Raw genomic sequence first — 15,386 nt, forward strand, 5'->3', positions numbered from 1 at the left:
AAAACAACCCCACCATCTTCTGCCCCTCCTTCGCCCGACTTCATCCATTCCCTCCCCATCTTTACAACCACTCCTGCCTCCTTGCTTCCCATCGCACACCACACCACTCGTCACAATGCCGGCTCTTCGGCTCTCTCCCACCTCTCTCCTGCTGCCATGTTTGTTCCTGCTGCTCCTCTGGGCTCGTCCCACCCACGCCTTCGGTGCCGGCAACATTGCCTCCACCGCCGCCATCGAGGGCCAGAACTGGCGCCATGGAGATATTGAGGACACTCTGCTCAACCTGCTGTGCACCAGCTTGCACGGCGGAAAGAAGTTCAAGAAGATGGATGTCAGGCGCGTCTACTTCGGCAATTGGCTTCGTGACTACTCCCAGGCTGTTGATGTAAGTTTGCTCCCCACTCAAGATGATCACGCGTAGCTGATTACGTTTCAGGTCGGTGCCCTCAAGATGGTCAGCGCCGAGGCCGTCAGACTTTTGCTCTGGATCCTCGGTTTCATGACCTTTGGTTACGGTACCGGCGAGTTCGAGGTTACCAAGGAGCGTCTTGGATGCTACCGGTATGTATCACCTGGCGATTCACAGCGATGCAGGCGTTGACGGATTGATACAGCCCCGAAGAGCACATCGATAACCCCAAGGACTACGCCGACAACCTAGATGCTCGTGAATATGATGAGAGGCTCCGCGGACCTGTCGACGAAGAAGTCGAACTTGCCGTCGACGAGCGTACTGGTATGAAGAACTACATTGCCAACGAGCGCGCTGGCATCGAGACTTCGGCTGGTCTTGTTCGCCGCCTTTTCGGTCGTTCGATTGAGCTCTACCGTCGCTACAACCGGTCTGGCGACAAGAAGGACAGATACGAAGCTTTGAGACTCTTGGGTACTGGCTGCCACTGCTTGGAAGGTATGGTCTATTAGCCTGATGTTCTTTGCCGCGGTTATTGACTGGCTCTCAGATTTCCCCGCGCATTCTAACTTCACCGAGCTGGCTCTTATCGAGCTGGGCGAACGTGATGTCTTCCCTCATGTCGGCCGCCGCACCAAGCAGGAAATCGAGGGCGTCGAGCACCCCGTTTACCCCCTCATCACTGGTACTTTCGGTGGTGTTGACTTCCTCCACTCGGTCATGGGTGAATTCACCGACAAGGCTGCTCAGTCTGAGGTGTCGGAGCTTGAGGGTGCCATCAGCGACGCTCAGAAGAACCGTGAGGCTTCGAGCAAGATCAAGGAACTGCTGGACAAGCTTCCTTCCGGTATCCTCGGTGGCGGCGAGTCGGGCAAGGCCGACGAGCTCGAGCAGAACGCTACCGCTGCACAGATGGAGAACATGGACATCAACCCTAAGGACCCTGAAGCTTTCGTCGTCCAGATGGAGCAGCTCAGCAGCCAGATCATGCCCATCCTTGAGTTCCACGACGGCATCATGAAGAGCATCAGCATCTACATCGACAAGCTTCCTGTCATTCCCGATATGATCGAGGAGTTCCAGGACAACCTGAACATCTTCGTCTTCTCTCTTATTGCGCCATTCATCCTGCCCGTCATCCAGCAGGTTTCGGCCGAGCTCAAGACTGGCTCCTCCGAGGTCATCCAGTCGTCCGTGGACCAGCAGCACGTTGTCTTCAACGATGACCACTCCTCTAACCCCACCCACTCTATGCTGTCCAAGGACCACTTCAGCAACATTCTCAACGAGCCCGCTGGCAAGGTTGCTAGCCAGGTTCTGAAGTGGGTTGTCCCTCAGATCGTTGAATGCTGGGACAACGAAGACATCGACGCCGACCGTACCATTCAGCGCATCATCGCGGGCGTCTTCCACCACCCCGCGAAGCGTGAGTATGGCGATGACGGTGCTTCGAAGGGCCGTCAGCTCATGTTCGAGGTGGTCCGTAAATGGTGGGAGGACCACTCCGAGCGCGAGCAGGACGACCTTCGTGAGAAGCTCTCGCGCGATGGTGTCGAGAACGGTCTCAACCACAGGGAAGGTGTGCACGACTCTGGCCACGGCTGTGGCAAGCCGATCGCCATGCCGAAGATGGGCTCTTCCAGCGGTGGAGGCGCGCAGAGTGGTGGTGTCAGCCAAGGCGGCGAGCCCTTTGACAGGGTTAGCCAGCTTGCAGGCGAGGCTGTCGGTGGCGGTGCCCTGGGTGGCCTTGTCGGCGGCTTCGTTAACAACGTTGGTTCCTCTCTGCTGGGTGGTGCCTTTGGCGGCAACACCGAGAGGCAGGAGTCCTCCGGCTACGGCGACGACGGCAGCTACAACCGGTCGTACTCCGAGCAGGGCCGCTCGGGCGACAACTATGGTCAGGCTGAGTACAGCCGCAGCGAGTACCCTGGCGGCCGTGGCCATCGGGAGGAGTACTCTCGCCAAGAGTCCAGTGGCGGTGGAAACTACGGAGAGTCTCGCTACGAGTCCTCCTACCAGTCCTACGAGTCGTCGGAGTCTAGGTAAGCACCCTGAACTTATTTTTCCTTTGAGAAAGCAATTGTAGAGAGCAGCAACTAACATTATCTACGCAGGTCCTATGGCGGCGAGCGTCGTGAGGAGTATGGCTCCGGTGGCGGTGGCTATGGTGGCGGCGAGCGTCGCGAGTACGGCTCCGGCCTGGGCTACACTGGTGGCGGAGGCGATAGCGGCTACGGTGGCGGCTACGGCGGTGAGAGACGTGAGGAGTATGGCGGTGGCTATGGTGGCGGCGAGAGGCGCGAGGAGTATGGCGGCGGCGAGAGGCGCATGCCCGGCGGCTTTGGCGACGACGAGGAGTACGAGAGGCCCAGAAGGCACCACGGCGAGGGTGGTGGCTATGGTGGCGGATACGGCGGTGGTGGATACGGCGGCGGATACTAAGCTGGTGGCTTCGGGCTTCTGGCTCAGTTGATGTTTGCTGCTGCTATGAGTTGAGGCGTTGGCGGATGTGGAGTGGTGATCGGTGACGATGACGACGATGCTATGAGATTGATTGATTGATTGCTACGGACACTGGATAGGGTGGGTGGGGTTATGAGTAGAGATATCCAGCTGAGTGCAGCACGAGGCAATTGATGTGATGAGAATGGAAAAGTATTGTTTCCTGATTGCTGTGTACCTGCTCTGTGAGGAAGTACGTCTTTCAAAGTGACGGTTTCACTCTTGTGAAGAAGAGGAGGTTATAGCGCCCAGATGATCTATTTCTTCTGCCTTCCTCTATATCATCTGTTCTTCTATTCACTGATCAAATACATATACCTACATGCATCCATCATGTTCTCAGTTTAGCAATATATATATTCTTGTTGTTGGAAATTAAGTACAATAAAAAAAATAAAAAATAAAAAATAAAAAAAAAGAGGACAAGACGAATCGGCCCCATAGACAATTCGTCCTTAAAGCAGCTACTTAAACTTAAACTCTTAACTCTAGTAAGCAGTTTCACACGCACCACAACCGGGGGGATAGGCACAAGCTACTCTTGACCAACTAAACGAGCTATGTAAAGCGGGCGGGATTTCAATTCATTTGCGGAGAGGCGGGAGAACTGTAGAAGTACGTTCAAATTGTACGTGGATAGTTGAGTGATGGTGGCGCTCATCTTCCCATCTAGATGTGCATGTTTATGATCTCTTAGTAGTGGAGGCTTGCGTCGTTTTGCTGTGCTGTCTGCCTACCTACTCCTCTGTGACTGCGTATTAGTGCATGTAGTTATCTATAACAAGCGATAACTCCATTGACAGTGATGATGTATGGCTTCCCCATCGGCCGATATCCATACTTGATGAAGCCCTCTTGGGTTCCGCAAGGCCAGTTCTGACCCACTCCGGGTTTAGTAGTTGTGCCGATCTGGACGCTGCGGGGATGGTGTTGATTGTGTTCGTTGCCGACAGTACGATCGATGTATGCTGCTCGTATATCCTTCGGTGGGCTTGGTCCATACGACATCAAGAACGTGATTGGCTGTCAATAGAGTGGGTACAGTACAGTACAGTACAAGATGGAGGGCGGGGGGAGAAAGATACAATAGCAGAAAAGAAGAAAAGCGCATTCGCAATGATTTAATGGCGGCAACAACAAGCCGATCCCCACCCAACGATGATGACAGAGTGAGTGAGTTGACGTCGAGCGGCCTGTGAAGTGGATAGAAGGTTGGAGCGGATTCCTCGGGCTTCCTCAGCCCACCACACGTCGCGCCCGCGTCCCCGCCAAAGCGTCCGTGCTCAAGCTCCCTCAAATGACGCAGCCACGGGCAGCCCTGCGACCCTCCGGCCCAAAAACATCACCTTACCTACTCCTACCTACCTATCCATTACTATCCACCCACCCACCTACTGCGCAGTCCACCGCTCTCCGCCCTCCTCCCTTCCACAGGAACCACGAATACCCCAAAAAAACCAAACCTCCGCACCATACCATCAAACCGACCCAGAACCAGCTCGAAACAACCCCCCAAAAAAACAATGGAACGCACTCTCCACGGCGGCTGCGCCTGCGGCCGCAACCACTACACCGTCGAAGTGCCGCGGACGTCGGACCAACGCGCCCGCATCCTCCTCGACAACAGCCGCAGCAACCGTACGTGGGCAGCCCCCCTTCTCCCCCAGGCACAGGCCACTCACGCACGCGCGCAGGCCACCACCAAGGCACGCCCTTCACGGCCTTCCTGCGCGTGCCACTAAGCTGGTACCACAGCAGCGCGTCGCCCTTTTTTCCGGACGAGCCGCTGTCGCTGATCCGGCGCACCTTCCACGAACCAGAACCAGAACCAGCGCCCGAGACGTCTACCACTGCCGCATCGTCGACGACACCCTCGCAGCAGCAGCACCACCACCGCGCCGCTGCCTTGCGCCGCCAGTTCTGCGGCTATTGCGGCACCCCGCTGAGTTCGTGGCATGAGCGCACGCCCCAGGACGCCGACTTCATCAGCCTGACGCTGGGCAGTCTGCGCGAGGACGACGTGCGCGGGCTCGAGGAGCTGGGGCTCTTTGGCGAGGACAACGAGGGCGAGGGTGGGAGCGAGAGCGAGAGCGCCGCCGACGAGCGGGCGTCTACTGCTGCTGGTGCTGGTGCTGGTGCTGGTGCTGCGCCGACCCGCTTCGACAGGGCCTTGTTTGCGCCGCTGCAGGTTACGCCCACCCGCGGGGCGCCGTGGTTCGAGAGCTTGGTCGAGGACAGCCGGCTCGGGCGCATCAAGCACAGCCGTGGCGGATACAGGTCCAAGGACGGGAGCGTGCGCGAGGAATGGGAGGTTGTGGAGTGGGGCGCCGGCGAAGGCGAGGATGGCGGCTCCTCCGAAAGCTCTTCCTCGACGGGGAAGCGGAAGATTGCTGAGCTTGGCGGCGGCGACGAGATGGATATCTAGGCTGTGCAGATGGAGTGGTTGGCTGATGATGCGTTAGCGGCCTCCTCCTTGCGCGGCTAAATCGCAATATGGCTTTGACGGTTGTGAGAGATGTTGGAGATGTAATGGGATGGATGAAGCTGATTTAGCGAGCTGCGAAGATATGTATAGGTAGACAGCGCCTGTGCAGGTAAAATCGGGTCTACAATACTGTAGATGCTAGGTTCCATAAGATAGTGTGCGGAAAACTGAACGACTAGGTAGATTTTGTATTAAGCAGAAACACCCAACGAGGACGGCATCTACGGGGGCGTGACTCCGTTGCGGAAAGAGGTCGGAACTATCGTATTAATCTATCTTACATGTTGTTGGTGGTAGTACAATGGCATCTCTCGACTTCTTACACGTCTTCTCTTTTTGTGCCCTTGGCCGCGGCGAAGGAGCGCGCCATGTGCTTGCTGGTGAGAGGTGTTTTCCAGACGTCCTGGCGGCATGCCAGACCATTAGGTAGGTACCTGTGTTCTTTCCACGAGGACATCGTTTTCCGGCGCCGATGCCGCCGCAGGCCAGGCAGTCGCGTCCGCGCTCAGCCCAGAGCCCACCTCGGCCCAACTCCAGTCCCAGCACGCGCGATGCCTCGCTCCACAGCAGTGTCCAGTGTCCCAAGGAAGCGCTCCCAGCGCGGCTTTGCGGGCGGAGAAGCGCGCCACACGGCATAGCAAGCGCAGAAGTATCCTCGTAATGGGGCAACCAGCGCAGGCGCAAGCGCTCGTGATTGATTGATCCACGCAGCCGCTGACCGCGCCGCTCACTGTGTGGTTTATTGTGCCGTTTTGCCTGCTCCGTCCGTCACGCTCTGCACCTTGCGGTACTCTTCTTCTAGGCGCCGCTGCATGTCAAAGTCGGCTTGGCGCTCGCGCTTGAGCCGCTGCTGCTCGACGTCGCGGACGACGCCGGCGTGCATGGCCTGTGTTGCACATGTAATAGTTAACTAACTGCCTTGCTCTGCTCTGCTCTGCTCTGGGGGCGGAACCAATGGGGCTGGTGTGGTGCGTGTGTGTGTGTGCTGTGTGTAGGTGTAGTGGGTGTGTGGGCGGCTACGTACGGCTTTCTCGGCTTGCTGCTGGAAGTGCACGAGCACGACGATGCCAATTGCGCTGGCGGTTGTGCCCGCGAGGGTCAGTTTCGCGGCTGTGGACATGGTGCCTGCGTGTGGGATTGGAGAGGGTCGTTGTTGGAGGATGGAATAATGTGCTTGCTTCCATGCGTCGGGAATGGTCATCAGCCGCTGCCGCCGCTTCACCGCCTTCGGGGTGAGCTTCCGTGGCTCGTGCTCTGCTGGCTAGCAGCGAGCGACCAACTCCATCAAACGACAAAAATATACCTCTTTACACTTTATACCCACTATTGCTTCAACATGGCCTACGGTCTTTATCGAGCCGTGATGGGTACATATCTTAACTGATGGCGCCAGTTCTTCCCCAGGATCTATCGCAGGGAGTGATTTCGCGAAGGCGGAACATGCTTGTGATTGTCGCAAACTGCTGCGAATACCGCTGAGCTCTCGATACGAAAGAGCTGGAACTGAGCCTGAGATTTGGGTGTGTAGGTTTGGGTTGGGGCTAATAAGTACAATTTATCTCAACTCAGCTCGGCAAGGGTAAGTCATGAATAACCACCTAGTCTGTTAAAATTATGATAACTACATACAAATTGGGAGCTTTAGGAAATCAGATATTCGATATACGCGCTTATAAAATAGCACTAAGTAGAGTTATGACGGCCACAACAAACGTGGCCATTCCTAACGCATAGCTTCCGGCAGCTAGACCTGCTTCTAGACTACCACTTGCGACAGTTGCGATTGAAACCACAAGAGAACTGACGAGAACACCAAGCCCAACCAGCAGTAACAGATAGCGAGTCTGCCAGCCTTCGATGATCGCAAAAGCATTGACAACTTTGCCGTAAGGATTGGCAGCGTCGTAGAAGCTATCGTAGGCTAGACCCCTTCCATAAAGTTCAGTATGATTCCCAGAGGATAGCGTTTCTCGATATCAATTAAGGTTCTTGACTTACGTATAGGACGTTATAAACCCGGCTTGCCCGAGAAACTCAATGCCTTTTGTGCCCATCTCGTTTTGCCAGAAGTATTCAACCATGGGTTGCAGCCATCGGTAATGATCCAGGCGTAGGTGAAGTCTATGGCACACTCGTGACCGGCAATATGACCACAGATGGAAATCAAGGGCGCTGTTATCGCACCTATCATATTCGTCCTCTGTATGAGAAAATTCTCCATTTTCGTAAATGCCACAGCCCAACTTGATGCCGTTCGCTGTCTCCTCATCTAGATGTTTCTGCAGACATTGCCGTTTTGCCTCCAGGTCACAAGACAAGACTACGACATTTGCCCAGTTGCACCGATGGTCGAAGCCGAGAAAGTGTATCTAGGAGACAGATTAATGGCAAAATATCCCAAGGAAGAGACTATGACGACCTACTTCGACTTCTCTGACACTCTTGATTGAGTAGAGCGACCATTGCTTCCACCAGGAATAGAGGTGATAAAGCTGGTTAATCCGCAGTTCTGGGCTGACCTCGAAGTCTTGCGCGACCCAGCCATTCTGATACCTTCTGCAAATCCAAACGCACGTCTCTTGATTGTTCTTTCGAGCTCCCATACAGTAGTCATGTATGGGACTCGGCTTGCCTTTTTCGGACAATCCGGAGAAGGGATTCATTATTAGAGTACGAAATGCTGCACTTGCAGGATGAGCAGAGCTGCTGCGGGACACTGCACTTTATCATAGCATTGACGGAATAGGGCTGTGTTTGTGCAGTTTCAGCCTTGTCTCCCGGGCCGCTACGAGCGGTTGCCTAGAGGTAGCCGTGCGGGGATGTATACGCGAGTATTGGCAAAGATCGACAGTCGCAGAGCTGCGTTCTGCCTTGCCACGTCATTTCACTGAGCAGTCATATTGTACGGTTTTGCCTTTCCACCAAGCCAACTTTGTATTTCTGCTCTTGTTTCTTCTCGGCCACCTCTAACGTCCGTCATCGCGAATCGAGATCCACCGTATAGCGAGACAGGGGACGATACAAGCAGTCACTTCTTGCCCAGCTCCTAGCCCGAGTTCTAAGCATGGATAAAAGGTCTTAGAGTATATATAGACTCTACATATCTTGGTTAGGTCTCTTCTTCTACTCTATATAGGTATTACTATCTCGTGTCACGGTAAATCTTGGTTAACGGTGATGGACGTTAGGCAGCAAAATATAACCGGTCAGTTAGCGAAGACCTATACGTTGCCCTGTATGCATGCATTTGCAGCTACCATTCGGCTAATTTATTGCCTATATAAAGAGGTAGCAGCAATTTAAGGGTCCTATTTTGCTCGTATCCCGTAATTTTATTCAAGGAAAAATTCAGAGGTATATAGCCTATCTAGCAGCTTAGTCCTTAGGTTAGTCGCTGGAGTCAAGGCTAAATCGGTGGAGTATAGAATATCTCCAACCAGGATTATTCTTATAGCCCACGTTTTCAGTTTATAGCTATTTGGCATATCTGTTACTTTATCCCTCTTATACTAATCTTCCGTACTAACAATCAGGAAGCAATAAAACTACTATTAAAAGTAATATTACTAAGCTATTAGGCACTCCCGAAGGGATGCTTATTATAATAATTCTCATGGTTAGAGTACATTTGATCTCAAGAAAGATAATTACCATTAGGCACGACTACAATTCCGTTAAATGTTAACCAAAAACACGACTAGTTAGTTTAACGTCTCAATGTTTGGTGTTGATCTAGCTCAATGACTGGGCGGGCAGGGTTGTTGATGCGTGGCAGCGAGCCTTACGTCATACGTCAGGAACACCAACCCGCAGCATGTGAGCGACAAGCATAAAACTGGCGCAGCTCAAGAACATCGAATCAGCCATTCCCGCTCGAATCAAACAATGATGTTGCTCTCAAGTACACGATGCCGCCAATTCGGCATAGCCACCAAACAGGCTAATGCGCTATGCCGCGCGCTGAGCAGCTCAGCAAGCAGGAAACAGGACCCTCGTCTAAGCGATCTGGGGAGGGAAATTAGAGACGAATACGCAGTGCTCCGCGAGGAATATGGTGGGCCAATGCCATCTTAAACCACAATGATGGTAGCATGCTAACAGTCTATAGAAACACCGGTGCGTGCGCGATCACACCGCAGTCTCAATACCATAACCGCACGCGCAGACTGAACCAGCACAGAAACACCCCATCATCCTCGCCCACGGCCTGCTAGGCTTTGATGAGCTGCGCCTCGGAGGCTCGAGGCTGCCAGGAATACAGTACTGGCGCGGGATCCGCGAAGCATACGAGGCCAAGGGCATCGAAGTCATCGTAGCGTCAGTGTCTGCATCGGGGTCCGTCGAGGCGCGCGGGCTCAAGCTCGGCGAGACAATCGCCGAGAAGGCGAATGGGAAGAGCGTCAACATCATTGCGTGAGTTGGGGCTGTACCGTTTGCTTGGAGATGCGAGCTGACGGCGGTGCAGACATAGCATGGTATGCTGAATGTCCGCGGGTGGCAGTGTTTGCTTCGAACGAATGGCTTACCAGGGAATAGGGGTACGCGTTACTATCTAGCGCTGAGATGTTTCTGATGAGCATGCGGCTGACTTGGGCATTGATGCCATCTGCAGTGGCCTCGATGCGCGATACATGATTAGCCAACTGAAGCCGAAGAATGTCGACGTCAAGTCGCTGACGACGATCGCGTCGCCGCACCGGGGCTCTGCGTTTGCGGACTTTATGATGGACCAAATTGGGCGTAAGCTGATTCCCATTGCTGCTGTTCTCGGAGATAACAGCTATGCAGCTGAAGCAACACTGACGCACTGGCATAGCAAACAACCTCCCTAGGGCATACCGTGCACTTGAATTCTTTGGCTTTGAGACGGGAGCGTTCTCCCAGCTGACGAGGAAGTATATGCAGGAGGAGTTTAATCCCAAGACGCCAGACAGGGAAGGCGTGAGGTGCGCAATGACTGATTATCTCCTACCAGTCTACTTGTTCCTCTCTTCTTGAGGCACGAGCTCGCGGAAGTGAACAGGTAGCACTGACGCATGATGCAGGTACTACTCATATGGCGCGTCGCTTGAGCCAACGTACTGGTCCGTATTCCGGCCCTCGCACGACATTATCAAGGTACTTGAAGAAGAGCAGAACGACGGGCTTGTTAGGTACGCGCACTCTCTCTCACTGCGAAATGCTGTGTACACTGACACGACGACCTTGGTAGCGTCCCTAGCAGCAAGTGGGGCACGTACAAAGGCACGCTAATGGGTGTGAGCCATCTCGACCTGATCAACTGGACCAGTAGGATAAAATGGCTGCTATTCAGGATCATTGGCAACAAACCGAAGTAAGTATCTCCTTTTCACTATCACCTTTAACTCCCAAAGATGGAGATACTGACGAATGCCGTGATAGATTCAACGGCATAGCCTTGTACTTGGATATAGCAGGTGAGTTGCCTTTCTCTTGCATAAGACCAGACCTACATCCTGCTTGCGTTGGCCAACATGATTGACACTGTGTGACAGACATGCTGGCGAAAGAGGGGCTCTAGATGCTATGTAGCTAGATCCCAGGCGCTTCGTACAGTGCGAGGTCATGGCCAGCACAGACAACACCAACCCCTCTACTCAGCAGATTGTGACATTAGACTAGAGAAATCCCTTCACTTCATAAAGAAAGACTGTCTCAGATGACAATAGAGCGCTCTCTCCTCTCTCCTCTCCCTTTACCTTCCGTTGTTTGCGTCAACACACAGGATAGTCCCTCCGACTTGGTTGTGTTTGACTGAGTGACTGAGTGACTGAGCGACTGACGGCATCGACTCGAAGCAATCAAGCGCACTGTCTTCGGTTCGTTCAACAGTGCCGCTGCCGCAAATGCATCCATCCAGGCCTTGCGCAGCATCTTCTCTCCAACGCAACAGCGCACCCATACCGCCCTGGTTCCTCACACATCCTTCAACCACACACATGCCCCTCATCCCAAGCCTGACTCTTTCCTTCTCTTCCCCACCAAACACAACCCAACACAGCAGCACCTCTCCCTCCGCGCGCCCAAGCCCAAGCCCAAGCCAGAGCCCAACTCAAAGCCACCTCACCCAGTCCATCATATCCAACCACCCCTCTGTGGGCGGGCCAAGCAAACCCACCCTTCGGCGCACGAGGCAAACGCACTCACGCCTCACGCCTCACGCCTCACGCCTCACTCCTCACTCCTCACTCCTCACGCCTCACGTCTCACCACTCCTCACCCCCGCACTCGCCGCACCGCGCGCGCACGAGCCGCCGCCGCACAATGTGGAAGGCGCCGCAGGGCAGCAGCGCTGCTCGCGCGCAGTACTGCACGAAGACGTGGTATTCGCAGGCGCAGGCGCTGTAGCGCCGGAGCTCGAAATCGCACATTTGGTGTTGTGGTTTGTTGTTTGTTGGTTGGGGTGGTGGGGCTGGTGGTGGGGAGGGTGTTGTGTGTGTAGTGTGGTGTGTGGCTTGAGGTGGGTTGGTGGTTGTGCGTGGTGGTTGTAGTTGTATGTATGGAAGCAGGTGGATATGGAGCAAGACGAAGAAGAAGAAGAGGGAGGAGGAGACGGCAGTGTCGATAACAAATAAAGCAGATTGAGTGAGTGAGTCCTTAAAGCAAGGCAGGCCTCGTGCTCGTGCCCCTCACCCCGCCAGCCAGCTTGCCAGCCAGCCAGCAGCAGGCCGGCCGGCCGAAGGGCCAGAGCCGTTTATGTACCTAGCTGTTGTCCACGACCACGCGGCAGGCCCGCGGCAGGGCGGGGCTGTCCGCTCGAGAGCGAATCACATGGTCGATGTGTGTGTGTGACGCCATTAGTGGTGCGGGTGTGCTGCAGGTCGCCACTGTGGCACTAGGCGTACATGTGGCGGGGAGGGGAGGGGGAGGGGGGTCGTGGTGCTGGTGCTGGTGCTGGTGCTGGTGCTGGTGGAGGAGGTGGGGAGATGTGTGTGAGGGTGTGAGGGAGTGAGGGTGAGTGTGTGTGCTGGATGGGATGACGAGGGGGCGGGATACGTGTGCTGTGGTTCGTGGTTTGTGGTTTGGGCGCTGGAGAGGGCTTGGGGTTGGGAGTTGGGAGGAGGGGTAGTGCTGCGCTGAGGGGTGTTTGGGCTGGGGCTGGGTTGGTTGTTGTACTTACTGTACGCACGCAGTGGCTTCTCGTCACAGAGTGGGTTCATAGAAGCTTTTATGAGTGGTGCTATCTCGCTGCTGTGGTTTTTCTCGTGCTGGCGCCGAGTTTGTCTGGACAATAACAGGAGGCGATGGCGTGAAGTTGCAGTGTACATGCATAGACTTTCAAGTGCGCAGCCCAAGCCTCTGTAGGATTTCTTAGTTAAGCGGTAGCAGGCCCACATACACAACCAGACCCCGATTCTCTGTTTGCGTAACAGCACGACGCGCATAATTAAAATCGAACAAGGCAGGAGCAGCTTTCGAGGGATATGCTCGATGCTCTGCCGGGCCGCGTGGCGTGCGGCAGGGACGGGGTCTGATCGGGAGATGTGGAGGTACCGGCATGCTGGGGGTTGTGGGGTGACAATACACAAGTGTCAGCTGTACATACATATGTACGTATGTACGAATCTTTCCCAGACCCGCATACCAAATCGAGAATATTGAAAGAAAGAAAATGTCGCCGAAACACTGTCTCATTTCTATACGACCTACTATATACGTACAAAGCCTTCCGTGATCTCCCGCCACAGCACCGGGTAGATTGCTCTGTATGTAGGTACCAGCGACGGGTTATCAATGCCGAGTTGATCGTTTGGTGTCCACCAAAACAAGAAAAACTCTCGTAGTTCCAGGCAGCCATGTAGCTACTGTAGCTAGCTGCTTGGTCCAAGGGTTGTTGTAATGTGGTGGGGGGTTGAAGAGGGGTGCCCGATGGCCCCCTCAGCCAAGAGCCCAAGAATCTCATCATCGGCACAGCCGGCTGTGCTGCTCCACCATGTCAAGGCGCAGGGCACCCACGGCAGCGCGCACCAGATTACACGTACAATACAAGGTGCCGTGACTGCGAAGGAGGAACGCTCCCCCGCCGTCCAGAAGAGTCGCCGCTTGATCAACGTCATCGGCCGGTGCGCGAGCGCGTCTCCCCACCAAACACCATCCGCCAGGCCGCCCGCCAGCCATGCAACTGCAGGTCGTTCTCAACCAGCCGCCTGGCTCGCACTACACCAACCTCGACACCATCACCGGCCGCGTCCTGCTGCAGCTCGCCAGCAACACCACCGTTTCATCCATCACCGTCAAGCTCGAGGGCGAGAGCAGGACCAGGCTCGTCGCGCCGGCTAAGCCCGAGTACGGCAACAGCAGACCTAAGCCAGTGCTCGAACTACACAAGGTCAGCATACCACTGCTCTGCCTACTTCCTGACTGCCCTGGCTGACACTTGGCCCCCAGATCCTCTACAAAACCCTCGTCGTCTTCCCTCCTTCCCAGCTGCAGGACGCAGATTGGCAGTCGCACAACTACACCCTCAATCCTGGAAACTACGAATACCCCTTCCAATTCAAGGTGAGCACCCATTTCCGCCCTACTCACGCGCTCGCTTGCTCACACACCTACCCGATAGCTTCCGTTCAACAATGCGTGCCACGCGAACAAGAGCAGGGCCTCGAACATACCTTTCACATCCAACCTCGGCTTCGCCGGCTTCCCGCTTGACGTCGCTACTCCGCCGACGAGACACGTTAAACAAACACTCCCTCCCTCCCTGACCGGCTTTCCGGGAGAAGCTGAAGTACGATACTACGTGAAATGTACCGTCAACCGACCGTCGCTGTTGAAGGAGAACCCGAGAGCTGTACGTCGTGTCAACTTCAGGCACAGGATTGTGACACGGGCTAACCGCTATGCAGTTCTCCCATTTCAACTTCCTCCCCATCGAGCCACCCAGGCCCCCGAAAGCAGATGGCGAAGCATACGCGCGGCGCCAGCACCAATTCAATCCCCATTGGGTTCCTCCTTCGGAAAGACGAACCAGTTTCTTCGGAAAGCTTGGAAAGGACAGGCCGCAAAGCATGGATGACTCGGCGCGCGTAGAACCGCCCCGTTTCAGCATCGACGCCCGCTTGCCCAACCCCGCCATTCTCACTCTGAATGACGACGTCCCACTACGTCTCATCGTAAAGCAGCTCAACGAGCGCACCGAGCCTCTCTACCTCCAAATGCTCCAGATCGAGTTGGTTGGATACACGGCAGTGCGCGCGCACCAGGTCTCCCGCACCGAGTCCAGCAGCTGGCTCCTGGCCAGCATGAGCAATATGAACATCCCAGTCGGCGCGCCGTCCGACGTCCCCGGCACAGAGACTCCCATCAACCGGGAATACTGGTCGGACCGGCCGCTGCCCAACAGCGTGGCGCCCAGCTTCGACACGTGCAACTTATCGCGCTACTACGAGCTCGAGGTGCGCGTCGGCCTCGGCTACGCCTCGTACAAGCAGGGCCAGGACCAGCTCATCATCCTCCCGCTTCGCCTCCCCGTCAAGGTCTTTTCGGGAATTGCGCCCCCGCCAGAGCTTCTACAGAAAATGGCCACGGGCGCGTTTCCGCGCCGCAAGCCCGTGCCTGGCAGCGCGGCCCCATCACCGCTGGCGACGGACTTTGGGCACGCCGGGCCGTCTGCCCCCACGACGCCGCTTGAGGGCGGCACTAACCCGTTTCCGCACGCGCAGCCCATGCCGCAGGGCTCGTATCTCCCACCGCAGGCGGCGCATGGTTATGAGGATGCGCCGCCGAGCTACGAGGACGCGGTCGCAGTTGACATACCGCCGGTTGATGGCCCCAGAAGGGATTACGTGCCGCCGCCGGTGCCGGAGGATGCGCCGAGATTCTCGCATGATGAGAAGAGGTGAGTGGGTCGGGGTGTGGGGGGTGCTGCGGTGCGGTATGATTTATGGAGAACGCGATTATGATGGTGCTTGCTTTTTGCTGGTCAGCGAGATGAGTTGCCCTCGTGTGCGGGGCGTTCGACAGAGG

At 55.5% G+C, this 15,386-nt stretch overlaps 7 protein-coding genes across 7 annotated transcripts; 5 read left to right on the forward strand and 2 right to left on the reverse strand.

Moving 5' to 3' along the window:
- Positions 1-115: 115 nt before the first annotated feature.
- K452DRAFT_231358 (uncharacterized protein) lies at positions 116-2,458 on the forward strand (the record flags this gene model as incomplete). The annotated part of the gene is made up of 4 exons (XM_033537161.1): positions 116-385; positions 437-561; positions 615-910; positions 963-2,458. 4 exons carry the CDS (start codon positions 116-118, stop codon positions 2,456-2,458), a joined length of 2,187 nt encoding a protein of 728 aa, XP_033395715.1.
- Positions 2,459-4,437: 1,979 nt separating this feature from the next.
- On the forward strand, positions 4,438-5,339 carry K452DRAFT_231104 (uncharacterized protein; the record flags this gene model as incomplete). Its single annotated transcript, XM_033537139.1, has 3 exons — positions 4,438-4,552; positions 4,609-5,023; positions 5,081-5,339. 3 exons carry the CDS (start codon positions 4,438-4,440, stop codon positions 5,337-5,339), a joined length of 789 nt encoding a protein of 262 aa, XP_033395716.1.
- A 281-nt stretch (positions 5,340-5,620) lies between these two features.
- On the reverse strand, positions 5,621-6,170 carry K452DRAFT_59201 (uncharacterized protein). Its single transcript, XM_033546878.1, has one exon. The coding sequence runs from the start codon at positions 6,033-6,035 to the stop codon at positions 5,667-5,669; it is 369 nt and encodes a 122-aa protein (XP_033395717.1). The 5' UTR covers positions 6,036-6,170; the 3' UTR covers positions 5,621-5,666.
- K452DRAFT_299969 (uncharacterized protein) lies at positions 6,139-6,519 on the reverse strand (the record flags this gene model as incomplete). Its single annotated transcript, XM_033542284.1, has 2 exons — positions 6,139-6,285; positions 6,424-6,519. The coding sequence occupies 2 exons, from the start codon at positions 6,517-6,519 to the stop codon at positions 6,139-6,141; spliced, it is 243 nt and encodes an 80-aa protein (XP_033395718.1).
- A 2,765-nt stretch (positions 6,520-9,284) lies between these two features.
- K452DRAFT_299970 (uncharacterized protein) lies at positions 9,285-10,941 on the forward strand (the record flags this gene model as incomplete). Its single annotated transcript, XM_033542285.1, has 9 exons — positions 9,285-9,453; positions 9,508-9,515; positions 9,580-9,812; positions 10,012-10,139; positions 10,216-10,345; positions 10,445-10,552; positions 10,612-10,734; positions 10,803-10,837; positions 10,916-10,941. 9 exons carry the CDS (start codon positions 9,285-9,287, stop codon positions 10,939-10,941), a joined length of 960 nt encoding a protein of 319 aa, XP_033395719.1.
- K452DRAFT_59280 (uncharacterized protein) lies at positions 10,925-12,064 on the forward strand. The gene has a single exon (XM_033546879.1). It carries the CDS (start codon positions 11,267-11,269, stop codon positions 11,909-11,911), a length of 645 nt encoding a protein of 214 aa, XP_033395720.1. The 5' UTR covers positions 10,925-11,266; the 3' UTR covers positions 11,912-12,064.
- A 1,472-nt stretch (positions 12,065-13,536) lies between these two features.
- K452DRAFT_231176 (uncharacterized protein) lies at positions 13,537-15,262 on the forward strand (the record flags this gene model as incomplete). Its single annotated transcript, XM_033537148.1, has 4 exons — positions 13,537-13,749; positions 13,809-13,922; positions 13,981-14,211; positions 14,267-15,262. The coding sequence occupies 4 exons, from the start codon at positions 13,537-13,539 to the stop codon at positions 15,260-15,262; spliced, it is 1,554 nt and encodes a 517-aa protein (XP_033395721.1).
- Positions 15,263-15,386: the final 124 nt, after the last annotated feature.

Source organism: Aplosporella prunicola (assembly GCF_010093885.1).
Source record: "Aplosporella prunicola CBS 121167 unplaced genomic scaffold K452scaffold_18, whole genome shotgun sequence".
Taxonomy (NCBI): Eukaryota; Fungi; Ascomycota; class Dothideomycetes; order Botryosphaeriales; family Aplosporellaceae; genus Aplosporella; species Aplosporella prunicola.

Bases quoted from the DNA above. Each gene is read 5' to 3' on its own strand.
- K452DRAFT_59201 (XM_033546878.1), bottom strand. From the start codon at position 6,035: ATGCCGTGTGGCGCGCTTCTCCGCCCGCAAAGCCGCGCTGGGAGCGCT.
- K452DRAFT_59280 (XM_033546879.1), top strand. From the start codon at position 11,267: ATGCATCCATCCAGGCCTTGCGCAGCATCTTCTCTCCAACGCAACAGC.